This window comes from Chiloscyllium plagiosum, unplaced genomic scaffold (assembly GCF_037043375.1).
Source record: "Chiloscyllium plagiosum isolate Xiang-an unplaced genomic scaffold, Cpla_swu_hap1 HiC_scaffold_20, whole genome shotgun sequence".
Lineage (NCBI taxonomy): Eukaryota > Metazoa > Chordata > Chondrichthyes > Orectolobiformes > Hemiscylliidae > Chiloscyllium > Chiloscyllium plagiosum.
The window spans coordinates 57,722,898-57,738,042 of NW_028270158.1; the positions used below are offsets into that span (position 1 = coordinate 57,722,898).

Here is a 15,145-nt window from a genome sequence, read left to right on the forward strand (position 1 = left end):
TGTCTATTGAGAAAGCTAGCGATCAGGGAGTTGAGGCTCTTAAGAAGCCATTAATTGATTACTTAAGGTCTTTAATCGTTGGCAAGTTGGAACAGTCTGCAGTAGCATGTAGATTCCTTATGTAGCCCGTAATTGGTGAAGGTAGGAGTGGGGTGAGTCAATTATTTCCCTTCTTGCCACCCCTTCTGTCTCTGGGAGAGGAAGATTGCACATATTGACTTTCACATACATTGCTACTATGCCCAGAAAGGAGAAATATTACACATGAGTTGACTGAAGTGGAAACCATTCACTTAGCAAGTAAATCCCACCAGTGCTCAGTGGTTCATTGTTGTTACTTGAATTCAATTCCAGTGATTTTATTCTCAATTCCAACCACACAATGATCATCACTCATCAAAATCCAAACTGTACCCATAGACCTTCTACATTCACTGTAGACAAGGGGCTGAATTTTGCTGGAAAAATAATAGGTCAGAACTTGCAGTGAAAATAATGGTGTGCTTTATGGCACTCGCCGTCATTATTAACATGCAGCAGCTTCAGACGAGGAACAGAACTGTCTTGAAATGTCTAAAATTTGGTGACTAAATCGTCCCACTATTAGATCTGCAAAAGCAGACAAATGTTCATGGGGAACGTACAATAAATGCCACTAAGTTGATGGATTTCTGTGGTGGAGATCAATTAAACTCACCATGGGCTGTTTAATCAGCTTATTCCTCGACAGAGCAACCTTTATAACAATATATTAACTGCTACTTGCTGCCTTTGCACTATGGACAATTAGCTATGATAACTGTGGAGTTTCATTCCTTCAGGTGTTAATTGTTGTTGGAACTTCTCAAAATCAGATTAAAAATTCCCTTTCATTTGTATTTTTCGTTCTTAACCCAATCTTCCTCTTGTTTCCTTTTATTCATTTTCAATACCTGTAACTCAACTCCTCCATTTCTGCACCAAACCTATCTTTCTCACTTGCTTCGATTGTTCACAAAGATTGATGTGGGCACAGTACAATGTTTAAAAGATACATAGTTAAGTACATGATTACGGAAAGGTTTGGAGGGATATGGGGGAGGAGCAAGCAGGTGAGACTTGGTTAGTTTGGGATTATGTTCAGCATGGTCTCATTGGATCAAGGGATTGGTCTCCATGCTGTATGACTCTATGACCTTGTTGACCTTGCCCTGTCAATATTAGTGTCCATTTCTGGCAACGTTGGCCTAAAAGATGTTTTCAGCTGAAGGGTACAAGAAAAGTTGCCAACGTTTTTTGTGAAAGGGAAATCATTTTTGATTAATTTGCAAGCAAAGTGTTGGAGAAACTCAGTAGGTATGGTGGGATCTATGGAGAGAGAAACAGAGTTAATATTTTGAGTGTCAATATGTTCCTTTACTGAGGAAGAGTTGTATTGGACTTGGAAGGTTAACTCTGTTCCTCTCTCTACGGATGCTGCCAGACCTGCTGAGTTTCTCCAGCTCTTAGAGTTATACAGTGTGGGAATAGATCTCTCGGTTCCACCTGTCCATGCCCGACCACAATCCCAAACTAAACTAGTCCCATCTACCTGTGCTTGGCCTATATCCCTCCATACATTTCTTATTCATGTACTTATCCAAATGTCTTTTAGACACTGTAACATTGTACCCACATCCATGACTTTCCCTGGAAGTTCATTTCCCCACACGAACCACTCTCTGTGTAAAAAAGTTGCCCTTCATGTCCTTTTTAAATCTCTCTCTGTCACCTTAAAAATGTGCTCCCTGGTCTTGAAATCCCCCACCATAGGGAAAGGACACCTCTCATTCACCTTATTTAAACCCTCCAGTATTTTATAAACCTCTATCAGGTCACTTCTCAACCTCCTACGCTCCAATGAAAATAGTGCCAGCCTATCCAGTCTCTCCTTTTAACCCAAACCATCTATTCCTGGCAAGATCCTGACAAATCTTTTCTGATCTCTCTCCAGCTTCCTAATATCCTTCCTATAACAGAGTAACCAGAACTGGGAACAGTATTCCAGAAGAGGCCTCCCCAACATCCTGTACAACCTCAACATAATGTTCCAACTCCTATATTCAAAAGTCTGAGCAATGAAGGCAAACATGCCAAACGCCTTCTTAACCACTCTGTCTGCTTTGGTTGCATGTTCCATAACACGGTGGCTCAGTGGTTAGCACTACTGCCTCACAGCACCAGGAACCCGGGTTCGATTTCTGCCTCAGTTGACGGTCTGTCTGGATTTCTTCCCACAAATCCAAAGATTTGCAGTTTAGGTGAATTGGCCATGCTAAATTGCCCATAGTGTTCAGGGATGTGTAGGTTAGGTGCATTAGTCTGGGGTAAATGTAGAGGACTGGAGGGTTGGTGTGGACTTGTTGGGCTGAATGGCCTGTTTCCACACTGTTGGGATTTGGTAAATTTCCAGGATCTGCACAATTTGCTTTTGTTGGGGGAAACCTGTAGATGTGGTATACTTGGGTTTCAGAAAGGCAGGTGTCACATTAAAGGTGACTATGTAAAACCAGAGCTCATGATGTAACATATTTACATGGAAGAGAATTGACGAGCTAACAGAAACTGGAAAGTCGGCATGAATGGGTCATTTTCAGATTGGCGAAATGTGAACAGTGAGTCCCATAGAGATTGGTGCTGGGACCTCAACTGTTTACAACCTCTGTCAATGACTTGGATTAGGGGACTGATCATATTATTGTTAAATTTGCTGATGGCTCAAAGATAAGGAATTGTGGACAACATAAATGTAATATAAGACAGTGCAAAACATTGCGAATTATTTTGTTGAAAAATGTCAAGGTTCAAGTGAGGCAAACCCAACTCCGAGGGCACATTAATTTTGATAAAAGTCTCTTTCCTTCCCAAATGATTGATTTTTCCATTGAAAATTCCAGAAAAAATGCTCAAATATTGTACAAGCTCAACACATGGATTCTCGGGCATCCCTCTTTGTTCAGGGCTATAAGAAGATTTTCTGCTCCAATATGCTGCAAATGAATCTGCAGATTGAAAAGAATGGTTATCCATTGTCTGAACAAGATTTATTTCTGGAATATGGTAAAGTAATTTTCATTTAAAAACAAAGTGGTAACAGTAAACAAGCTTTATATTTTACCGAATAATTTTTAATGTCCATTATCTATTGGAATTTGGCTTAATTCCTTTAGGAATGTGCTTTTACGTCCTGTGGCTCAGAGTCTCACTGCTTATGCTAAGCTATATCTGTGTACCAGTCACTCTATCCCTTTATTGTTCCTGTGCCAACTTCTATCTCCCTGAAGAAGGGCTCATGCCCGAAACGTCGATTCTCCTGCTCCTTGGATGCTGCCTGACCTGCTGCGCTTTTCCAGCAACACATTTTCAACTCTGATCTCCAGCATCTGCAGTCCTCACTTTCTCCTAGAAAAGCACAGCAAGGTAAAAACAATGACTGCAGATGCTGGAAACCAGATTCTGGATTAGAGTGGTGCTGGAAAAGCACAGGAGTTCAGAGAGCATCCAAGGAGCAGGAAAATCCACGTTTCAGGCAAAAGCCCTTCATGAGGAATACTGTATTCCCGATGAAGGGCTTTTGCCGAAACGTCGATTTTCCTGCTCCTTGGATGCTGCCTGAACTGCTGTGCTTGTCCAGCACCACTCTAATCTAGAATCTAGAAAAGCACAGCAGTTCAGGCAGCGTCCAAGGAGCAGGAAAATTGATGTTTCGGGCAAAAGCCCTTCACCAGAATCTCTGATGAGCAACCTAATCATTCTCCATTGTGTATATTTATTTTAATGTCTATGGGTCTGTTCAATTTAATTCCAAAATTATTCATCATCACAACTTTGTGGGCAGTGAGTTCCCAATCATACAATCATAGAACCCTACAGTATGGAAGCCCATCGAGTCCACGCCGAACCTCTGAAGAGTATCCCAGCCAGACACACACAACTACGCTATTCCTGCATTTCCCCATGGCTAATCCACCTAGCCTGCACACTATGGGAAATTTAGCATGGCCAATCCACCCTAACCTGCACATCATTGGACTGTGGAAGGAAACCCCGCACAGACACGGGGAGAATGTGCAAACTCCACGCAGACAGTTGCCCGAGGCTAGAATTGAATCTGGGTCCCTGATGCTGTGAGGCAGCAATGCTAACCACTGAGCCACCATGCTCAACCTTACATCATCATCACTTACAGCTTAAAAAAACCCCTCAACATCTCATGCCTAAACTTTGCACCTCATAGTCCTGGATCCATCAGGACATGGGGAACACCAGTTCTTTACCTTAAATAGACCCCTCATAATCTTCAGCAAACTAAAACAGTAATTGCTGGAGAACCTCAGCAATTGACAGCATCTGTGGAGAGAGAAACTGTTAACGTTTTGGGTCCAGTGACCTTTCCTTAGTCTAGTATAGTTGAGGAAAGCCATTTCCTGGTCTGATTTGAAAAGGCTCTTGCACTTAACAAGACCTAGTTGATTGCATGTTATTCTCCAGCTACAGTTTATATTGATATGATAGACATAGTGACAGAAATTTTCAGCTTGACCTAATAATTTTCTGCTTTGGGTGGCACTCTCCAGTGCCATTAACCCTTTACGACCCATCGACAACGAAACTCATTGGTCTACAAAGCTGATGTAAGTCAAGATGATCAATAAGTTCAAAAGGAAATTGGATGGGCACTTGAAAAAGAAACTTAGGAGAGACAGGGCTAAAGCAGGGCAGTGGCAGTACTGCTCTGATTATAATGTCAGTACTGAATAAGAAAATAAAGACCCACTTTCTAATTTCATACAATGTTTTACTAATTGATGGATTAGGAACCATAGTATTTGAAAGGTGGTGCATGAACTTCGTGATGGAGAAGTGTTGAAAGATGATCCACTATTCCCTGTTTCTTAGTCATCAGTACTCTTCCAGTCATACAGAGTCATACAGCACGGAAACAGACCCTTCGGTCCAATCAGTCCATGCCGAACATAAACCCAAACCAAACTAGTCCCACCTGCCTCCACTCGGTACATATCACCACAAACCTTTCTTATTTATAAGCTTTTCCAAATGTTTTTTAAACATTGTAAATGTACTGCAGCCATCACTTCCTCTGGAAGTTCATTCCACACATGAACCACTCTGTGTAAAAAAGTTGCCCTCATGTCATTTTTAAATCATTCTCTTCTCACCATAAAAACATGCTCCCTAGTTTGAAAACCCCCACCCTAGGGAAAAGATACCTGCCATTCACCTTATTTATACCCCTCATGAATTTATAAAACTCGATAGGGGCACCCCTCAACCTCTTAATGCGCCAGTGAAAAAGGTCCCAGCCTCTACTTTATAACTCGAACCCTCCATTCCCAGCAACATCCTGCTAAATCTCTTCTGAACCCTTTCCAGTTTAATCATAGTGAGATCATGGACATCCAGAAAATCCAGAGGAGCTGCGATAGGGTTGCTGCTGATTGGAGAGACCACTTTGGTGGCATTGTATGAGAGGTGGTTATCGGGTCTCATCGTGGCCTGCTCCTTTCACTGTTGTCACTTGAGAGTAGCTGAAAGCAGCTGGGGAAATACATTGAGCCGCGGTATGACTTTCGCTGCTTGAATGCACAATTATTGATGACATATCTCCCGTTTGCAGTGATGCTTTGTGGGCAGGCTGGATTTTCAGAGTTTTTCAAGGCCGAATGGCTTGACCACATCCTGGCGTGGCAACTGCCAGCTGGTTGCTTTGGGAAATCTGGTGAGTGACTCCTTTTTAACAAGGAATATTAATTAAAACCCCTTACATGTCTCACATGTACAATCTACCTTAACAACCCTGGAAAAACCAATAGAAGGCTCTCCAGCCAAATTTGTGGACGACACCAAATAGGTAGGACACCAAATTGCGATGAGAAACTTACAACTGGGTACAGATAGGTTAGGAGAGTGCACCAAAATCTGGCAGATGGCGTTTAAGTGTGAGGAATAAGTGTGAGGTCATGCATTTTGGTCGGAAAAATGGGAAGGTGATCTATTATCTTAATGGGGAGAGACTTCGGGGTGGTCTGGTGCAGAGGGATCTAGGTGCACTCATTAATGAATCACAGGTACAGCAGATAATAAAGAAAGCGAATGGAATGTTTTTTTATAGCTAAAGAAATAGAATATAAAGGTAAGGAAGTACTGCTGCAGCTGTACAAGGTATTGGTGTGCACCTGGAATATTGTGCACAGCTTTGGTCCCTTGTTTAAGGAAAGATATAATGGTATTGGAGGCAGTTCAGAGGAGGTTCACTAGATTGATCCCAGAGATGAAGGGATTGTTGTATGAAGAGAGATTGAACAGTTTCGGCCTATACTCACTGGAATTTAGAAGAATGAGGGGAGATCAAATTGAGGTATTCAGGATAATAAAAGGTGTGGATAAATTAGACGTGGAGCGGATGCTTCCTCTTGTGGGGTATTCTGGGACAAGAGGTCATAATCTTAGGAAAAGGGGCAGCAAATTTAAAACAGAGTTGGGGAGACACTACTTCTCCCAAAGGGTTGTGAATCTGTGGTATTCGTTACCCCAAAGAGCAGTGGATGCTGGGACAGTGAGTAAATTTAAGGAGTTAGACCGATTTCTAATTGGTAATGGATGGAAGGCAGGAAAATGGGGGTGGGGAGCATATCAGCCATGATCAAATGGTGGAGCTGACTCAGTGGGCCAAATGGCCTAATTCTGCTCCTATATTTTATGAGTTTATGAACTTATGTGTTGATTTAGAAAGATTGTGTAGCAATATGTTGACGTGACTCCGAAACACATCCTGCCCTCTATGTCTAAATGCTAAAAGTTTAAGAAATCCACTGGGTTCTCCACTAGTCTCGACCTGAATCCAGCCTTCATGAGTCAATCTACAGATTGGGATTTGTGTAATTCTGCATTTAATCTTTTTGTCAACCTTGTCAATAGAGCCCGAGCAAATTGCTCATCTTGCAGTTTGGTGCAGACGTTGAAAGGTATCTTGCAAGCATTGACCAACCTGATCAGATTGTTGCTCACTGTGTATTGCATGGACTTGTAACTGGGCCAAAGGCTCCCCCTTTCAGATCCATAAAGATCCTGGGATACCTCAAATTGTTCTGGAAAGGCAAACTATCTCAAAGATTTGAACAGCCGGTTCGGAAGGTATTTCATGCTGTTATGATGCAGAGGTGATGCAGGTGGTATTTTCCAATTAATAGCATTCAGTAGTCAGTCCAGGAAGAGGTTCTGTCTTGCACACAGTTCAACAGTGTCCCGAATCAATGTCAGTGCCAGTAGCGTAGATCATATATCGCCAGAATCGGCTGATCAAATCAAATCGAAGAATGTGGTGCTGGAAAAGCACTAGTTGGTCAGGCAGCATCTGAGGAGCAGGAGAGTCGATGTTTTGGGCATGAGCCCTTCATCAGTAATGAGGGGGTGGCCCAAGGGGTCTGAGAGATACATGGGAGGGAGGGGTGGGGCTAGAGGAAGGTAGCTGAGAGTGCAATAGGTGGATGAAGGTGGGGAGTAAAGGTGATAGGTCAGAGAGCAGGGTGGAGCAGATGGATGGGAAGGAAGATGGACAGGCAGGACCATTCAAGAAGGCGGTGCCAAATTGGAAGGTTGGAACTGGGATAAGGTGTGGGGAGGGGAAATGAGGAACCTGGTGAAATCCACATTGATCCCGTGTGGTTGGAGGGTCTCAAGGCTGAAGATGAGGCATTCTTCCTCCAGGCGTCAGGTGGTTAGGGTTTGGCAGTGGAGGCAGCCCAGGACTTACATGTTATTGGCAGGGTGAGAGGGAGAGTTAAAGTGTTTGGCCACAGGGCGGTGGGGTTGGTTAGTGCAAATCAAATGCTTGCAATGGGCTAAACTGTGCTCAACCAACCCGTGCTTGCAAATCCCACACAAACCCTCTCCTCTGAGATAAAACCTGAGAGAACTGCAGATACTGTGAATCAGAGACAAAAATAGACATTGCTGGATACGCTCAGCAGGTCTGGCAGGGTCTGTGGTGAGAAATCACAGTAAACTTTTTGGGTCGAATGACCCTTCGGTTCTGAGGAAGGGTCACCCGACCTGAAACGTTAACTCTGATTTCTCACCACAGGTGCTGAACCTGCTGAGCCTGTCTGACACTTTGTATTTTTGCTGCTTCTCTTCAATGTAATTCAGTGACTGGACAGTACATGCAGAGCATTGCCAAACGCGCTAGTCGCCATATTAAAAATCAACTGAAGTTGGAATAGAATCCCTACAGTGTGGGAAATTGCTGGTTGTCAGGGGACTGAAGAGAAGCATTTCTGCTTTACTTGGTGTGCCTGAATTTCCATCCAGCAGATCTCAACTCCATTCAGCTTGGTGACCTCACCAACCTAACTGGTCAGTGTTGAAGGTGAAGTGAAGTAAAAGACCTTGATATTAAACTAGCATCGAGTTGGGTGTGGTTTAAGCAATAGGGAAAAGGCCAAGAGAAGGTGTAAATGATACTTCTGAAGGGGTATATGGGACTAAATGGCTTCTTCTGTGCTACAACTGTTCTGAGGGATAGATGATACATCATCAATTTGCTGCCTTTGGCAATTTGATTTATTTTCTATTCTCTATCCAAACTCTACAGCTATCCTGTTTTAAACAAGTTTCCTTTCCTCTGTAAAAATGCTGTCATTTCTTTCCAAAAGTGGGTCATTTCTTCCAGTCCTGAGGAAGAGTTCAACGTCCAGAACATTAGTATTATTTTTCCAGGGTTACTGCCAGATCTGCTGGCTATTTGCAGCCATTTCTGTTTGTATTCAGATTTCTGGCAGTTTGGATTATCTCCTTTCGTCTGGTCCGGAACAATTCCAACGTAGCGAAACCACGTCAGCCTTTGAATAGGCCTGACCCTGCATTGTTGCACATTCGCTGTGACCTCCTGAGGTTGCTCCAGGTCCAAAGCAATTCTCACAATGCCTTAAAGGGACACCTCCTCCTTTTGTTCCTTTAAGAATACAGAAGCTGTGGGAATTTGCCAGTAATTGGCATCATTGAAACAGTGCCAAGAGCATGATGCTGGAAAAGCACAGCAGGTCAGGCAGCATCCGAGGAGCAGGAGAATTGACATTTCGGGCATAAGCCCTCATCATTGAAACAGTCCCTTAGTAAGAGAGAACTTACTCGATGACTACCAAAGGACAGTGACTTTTAAGGAAGAAGAATAAACTAGGTTGAATCATCATTTTCTTCTAGGGTAACAGGGACTAATTTTCACTGAGATTTTCCTTCAAGGAGTGTCAGCTACACCTCAAGTACCAAAACATACATTTTAAAATTAACATCCCTTTTAAAAATAAGTCAACTACATATTAATCGTGAGGGCCATGCCTCAATTTTACTGTTTTGTAATATCTTAAGGAATTTTACCTTGTGATTCATTTGCCATTAATTCAGTTTGATTTCTCACTAGGGCAAAAATACATGTTGCCAAAACACAAGCGAGTGAAGAGAAGATCAAACAATTTGAAAGGTAAAATATTAATTCTGAAAAAATATTCATTGTAGTTGCTGTTAATAAACTATTGGATTTCAAAACTGACAGAACTGTGACTAAATGGTAACATTAATGTTGATGATAGATAGGGTCATCGAGATATACAGCACGCAAACAGACCCCTCAGTCCAACTTGTTCATGCCAACCAGATATCCTAAATTAATCGAGTCCCATTTGCCAGTATTTGGCCCATATTCTGCTAAACCCTTCCTATTCATATATCCAACCAGGTACCTTTTACGTGTTGCAATTGTACCAGCCTCCACCACTTCTTCTGACAGCTCATTCCATAAATGCACCATTCTCTGCGTGAAAACGTTGCCCCTTAGGTCCCTTTTAAGTCTTTCCCTTCTCACCTTAAACCTATGCCCTCTAGTTTTGGACTCCCTTGGGAAAAGACCTTGGCTATTCACCTATTGCCCATGATAAAGTGGCGGTACCCTATTGTCTTGAACTGTTTCAGTCCAGAAGGTGTAGGTAGACCCACGGTGCTTTTAAGGGAGAGAGTTCCAGGATTTTACTGTTTGTCAAGCATATAAAAAACACAGCAATCAGCATCTGTCCCAATACTACTGCTGTGAACTTCACATTCCAGTTAAGGAGACCATTTCAGATTTGGTTACGACACCCAACGTAGACAGGAAGGTCTAGAAATTCAGCAGGATAGTGGATAGGGGAATGCCCAAATCATTGGGAATCATTGTTAGGAATACAGGCGAGCTGGTGTCGGAGAGTGGTGACTCATGTTCTGCAGCACGGCAAGGGGACTTGTGTCTGGCCATTCCAGACCCTTAACACAAAGGACTGGAAGGTTGAACTTTATTTTCCTGCTTGTATAGTCTATGTTTCGGTTTATCTTTCTCTGTCTTAAGATGGTGCCAGAGAGTGGTGATATTATGCAACACTTTTCATAGTATTTCGTAAAAAAATACATGTGACAATAAAGAAATCAAATTAAATCCATGCAAGCATGAAAAATCAATAATAGTGTTTTTGGGGTTTGGGGGTGGGCTCTAGATATTCATGATGTGGAGGAGAGCGCGTTGGACTGGAGTGGACAAGTTAAAATCACACAACACCAGGTTATAGTCCAACATGTTTACTTGGAAGCACTAGCTGTCAGTACCTGATGAAGGAGCAGCACTCCGAAAGCTAGTGCTTCCTGGTGGACTATAACCTGGTGTTGTGTGATTTTTAACTAGATATTCATGGAAACCCTACAGTGTAGAAGCAGGGCATTTGGCCCATCGTGCCCACACCAATCCTTCCGAAGAACATCCCATCCAGAATCATCCCCTACTCTATTCCTCTTGCCCTGCATTTCCCATGGCTCATCAATAGCCTGCACATCCCTGGACACTATGGGCAATTTAGCGTGGCCAATCTACCTAACCTGCATATCTTTGGACTGTGGGAGGAAACTAGAGCACCAGGAGGAAATCCATGCAGACACAGGGAGAATGTGTAAACTCCACACAGGCAGTTGCCAGAGGGTGGAATCAAACTCAGCTCCCTAGTACTGTTTGGCAGCAACACTAACCACTGTGCCACCATGCCACCAAATATGCGCAGTTGTGAAACCAGCCAGCACTGCCAGAAGGGAACGTTAATTGTGGCAGTAAGGAACACTGCGAGGATGTGACATGACTGAAGCTGTGAGAAAGTGGCACCTTCAGGCTCACTGATGCTGCACTGAGTACAGCGCGTGGAGAGTTCAAGCCTCCTTTAAGTCTCTCAGGAATAAGGAATTGCTTTTCATCTAATGTGGAGGCCATGGAAAGATATCAAAATGAATCTTTCGCTGGCAACATTTGTTCCAGCTTGTGATGCAATGCTGCAAGAAGTTTCAGAAGTGATTAAATCTGTCAAGTTAAGAGCACTATTTGAATGTCCTTTCATCGCAGCTGCATTCATTCAGCCCTTCTCCAAGCTCAATACATGCTGTTCCAGACAGGACAGCATTCTGTCCAGTAGAACATGAGAAATAGGGACTTGAGCATATATTTGGCCCTTCAAGAACACTTCACTTATGCTACGTACACTTAGCAAAATCATGCCTGACCTTTTTACTTAATTCTATGTTTCCTGCACTCTTGACATCCTTTAACTCCACTAGTGTGCAAAACGTACTTGCTTCATTACTGTCCTCTACCTTTCTTAATATTTCCTGATTATCTTGTATTTTACCAGTTCTATAATGTCACCTCCTCCAAACCAGTTTGCTTTGACATCATTTTGTGGAGGTACTATTCTGCAACATGGAGCAGCACTTCTATAACGTACACCCTTCATCAGGATGAAGGGCTTATGCCCGAAACGTCGACTCGCCTGCTCTTCAGATGCTGCCTGACCTGCTGTGCTTTTCCAGCTCACCCCACTCCCAACTCTGATCTCCAGCATCCACAGTCCTCACTTTCTCCTTATGTTTATTCTGCAACTTTGCATTCTCCTTATGAAAAATATGCAGTTGTTGATGTTAATCGTGTGGATCACTTTCTCATCTGCCCTTCCTTCGCCTACAATCTGCTCAATTTCAATTTTTATCCCTTGTGTGTTTGTTTGTTTCCATTTCTTTTGATTATGGGCTACTTTCATTGGAGCTATTTAAGTTTGGAGGAGGTTTGGTTGAAGTGAACAAGATTATGACGTCTATTGTTAGGGTAGAGAATAGCTATTCCCACAAATTGATGGATCAAGGACGAAGGGGCATCAACTTTTAGGTTTCCATTAGTGTTGTGTGTATGGAATGAACTTCCGGAGGAAGTGGTGGATGCAAGTACAGTTCCAAGATTCAAAAGACATTTGGATAAGTACATGAATAAGAAACTGTTGGAGGTATATGGGTTAGGAGCAGGCAGGTGGGACTAGTTTAGTTTGGGATTATGTTCGACATTAGATTGAAGGGTCTGTTTCCTTGCCGACTGACTCTGAATCCATGTAAAGAGGAACTTTTTTTTACACATGGAGTGAAAATGACCTGGAACACACTACCAAGAAAGATGGTGAGAGTAGAGGCAGTGAATGATTTTGAAATTAAATTGAATGGAAAATCAAGCAAATTAAACTTTCAGGAAATCAGGATAGAGCACTTGAATGAGACTGATTGGATAGCCCTATAGTGCCTCTGATGGGCTGAATGGCCTCCATCTGTGTTGTAATTTCTCAATGAGATGAAGCTGAGTCTTAAATATGTATAAGACAAGCAATCACAGTTCCATTGGGGTAGATAGTTAGAAAGATTCACATCTGCTCTGTTGAAAAAAACTTTCTCATTTCACTTCTAAATGGCTGACCCTTTATTTTCAGACTGTGACTCTAAGTTCTGATATGTTAGGAGCCTGTATGCTCACTTATTGTATACATTTAAGACTTACATCTAGGAAATTACCATATTTCGTTAATGTTGGAAAATCATGTGACCATAAGGACAGCATGCAACTTCAGAAATGGATCATCAATGAGATGAAAGATTCAGAACTACAGAATGGATGTAAATTCACTAAGTGTTTGCAGTAATGTCAAGGAATACAAAACTGGGTACAGTAGGTATTGACATTGTCTGGAAAATTCTCTGATCAAAGAATTCACAAATGTGTTTTTGTTTCAGGTGGTTGTTCTGATCACATGACCGGTGTTGCTGTTGGAGCTCTGGGCGGTTACCTACGTTTCTACGGAACAAGCAGAATTTTGCAGGAACACCAGCAACTTAGCAACAAGGCTTTATTGCATCATTTATAATACATTATAACTATTTCTGCTTTTCAATCTAAGAATGAGTATAGTTATTCGTACGAATATGTTTATCATCATCTACCTAGATACACAACATATTGAGAAAGGAGCTGGCACGTTAGAATTCCAGAAAGATATTAATTCTATTTATAAATAGTAATTTGGTCGTACAGGATGTGGTGAGAAAAGACTTCTCGCAAAGGTTGTCATTTTGCACTCATCAAGCTAACTTGCAAGAATGACCATTATCTATTTGTTTGAGAAATCAACTCCTGCTCATGAATGGGGAACGTCTGATCTTATCTAAAGTGATGAATACTAAAACAGCAACAAGGGATGATGTGGACTGGCATTCAGTTTGGGTTCATGATGGTATTAACCCTAAGGAAGGGCATCTTATCTTTCCCTTTAGAAATGCAGTGGTGTAAGTGATAAGCTCGCAGAATGGAAGTTAAAAACACAGGGCATCACCTTCAGACTTTACAATAGATGAGTTAAATATAATGATTATTTATGGTAAAAAAAGTTATACGAATTTGTAGGAAAAGCTCCACCCTCCAAATTGTTCTAACATATGTATAATCCAAGACTAAGGGACTGTTCCCTTAATTGCCACAATAGATTTCCCTCTGGTGGGGGATTTCAAGACGAGGACGTATATTATTAAGGTGAGAGAGTAGTTTGTATGTGGAATGACCTTCCAGAGGAAGTGGTGGATGTGGGGACAGCTACAATGTTTTAAAAGACATTTGGATAAGTTCATGATTGAGAAAGGTTTGGAGGGATATGGGCCAAGAGCAGGCAGCTGGGATTAGTTTAATTTGGGAGTACGATTGGCATGGACTGTTTCCATGCTGTCTGACCACTGTTCCATTTACAAAACATTGCTGTTAACCTGACACCTTTGCTTGCAGAACGACCTTTCCGTGTTTTTCCTGTCTTCTACCTAGTTGATTCTCCAGAAGTTTTATAAAGTATACCTCTCGTCAAAGAGGACCTTAGCTGGACCCAGTGCACTCCCGACTGAAATCCAACACTTCCTTCTGGTCAATATCATTAGCCCTCGTGCACTCCTTATTTCTGTTCAGTTTACAAAATACATACTGACTGCAGTAGAACCATGAAACTCTGCACTCCATTAAATGATGCACCATAAACTGCTGTACTTTTTTTTAAAATTGTCTACTTTATTCAATAAAATATAAAGTGAAGTGCAGAGCCTTTGTCAATTTTATATGACAGGTCTTTCAGAATAAAATGTGCTCACGAAGGTACATGAAATCAGAGTCCAGAATCTTTTACTTCCAAAAACGTGTAACAGTAAAAACAAACACAACTCTGACAGGTTTTGAAAGACCTTAACAAAATTTAAGTGTATTATTAAAACACAGTCTCTATTGCACCTGGATTGACAAATGATTAAGTCACAAGTACGATCTGGAATATTATTTCCCTCCCATAAGCAACAGTTGTTTTTTGATGTCTCTAACAAGATACATCAAGGACATACCTGTGCAAGTTGGAGTATATAAAATGAATTACAGTACGGCTGAATTTATACAGCCAGTATGTCAATATTTCATTGCAAAAGGTGAAATGTTTTCTAAAAATTGTGTATCCCTTTAAAGAAGTTGAAATGTAAGATAATTCTGAGCAGCTCAACCTTGTTTCAAGCAAGATAAATATTTTGCTAGTTATTCCAGCCAATGATCTCATAAATCAATGACTTTAGCAGCCGTGCCTGATATGTAACTGTATTCTTCCCGGAGTGCAGTTTCTGTTCTTCCAAGGGCTGCTCGATTACTGCTAACACATTCTTGCCATAAACTAAATGGATCAAAGATAAAATTACAATATTATTAAAACTGCAA

At 41.8% G+C, this 15,145-nt stretch overlaps 2 protein-coding genes across 3 annotated transcripts in view; one reads left to right on the plus strand and one right to left on the minus strand.

The window, feature by feature from the left end:
- cunh16orf89 (chromosome unknown C16orf89 homolog) overlaps nt 1–14,490 on the plus strand; it is a 35,599-nt gene extending 21,109 nt beyond the window's left edge. Inside the window, exons 5-8 of one of the 2 annotated variants that reach the window (XM_043711171.2) lie at nt 2,916–3,078; nt 5,657–5,758; nt 9,458–9,517; nt 13,150–14,490. In XM_043711171.2, the coding sequence (XP_043567106.2) occupies nt 2,916–3,078; nt 5,657–5,758; nt 9,458–9,517; nt 13,150–13,280 (456 nt within the window). In that variant the 3' untranslated portion in view covers nt 13,281–14,490. The remainder of the gene's footprint in view (nt 1–2,915; nt 3,079–5,656; nt 5,759–9,457; nt 9,518–13,149) is intronic. The other variant, XM_043711172.2, reaches the window with a different exon arrangement.
- Nucleotides 14,491–14,555: 65 nt separating this feature from the next.
- Nucleotides 14,556–15,145, minus strand: part of ift70 (intraflagellar transport 70) — a 73,212-nt gene continuing 72,622 nt past the window's right edge. The window contains exon 19 of the mRNA XM_043711170.2: nt 14,556–15,101. Within this exon, the coding sequence (XP_043567105.1) occupies nt 14,965–15,101 (137 nt within the window). The 3' untranslated portion in view covers nt 14,556–14,964. The remainder of the gene's footprint in view (nt 15,102–15,145) is intronic.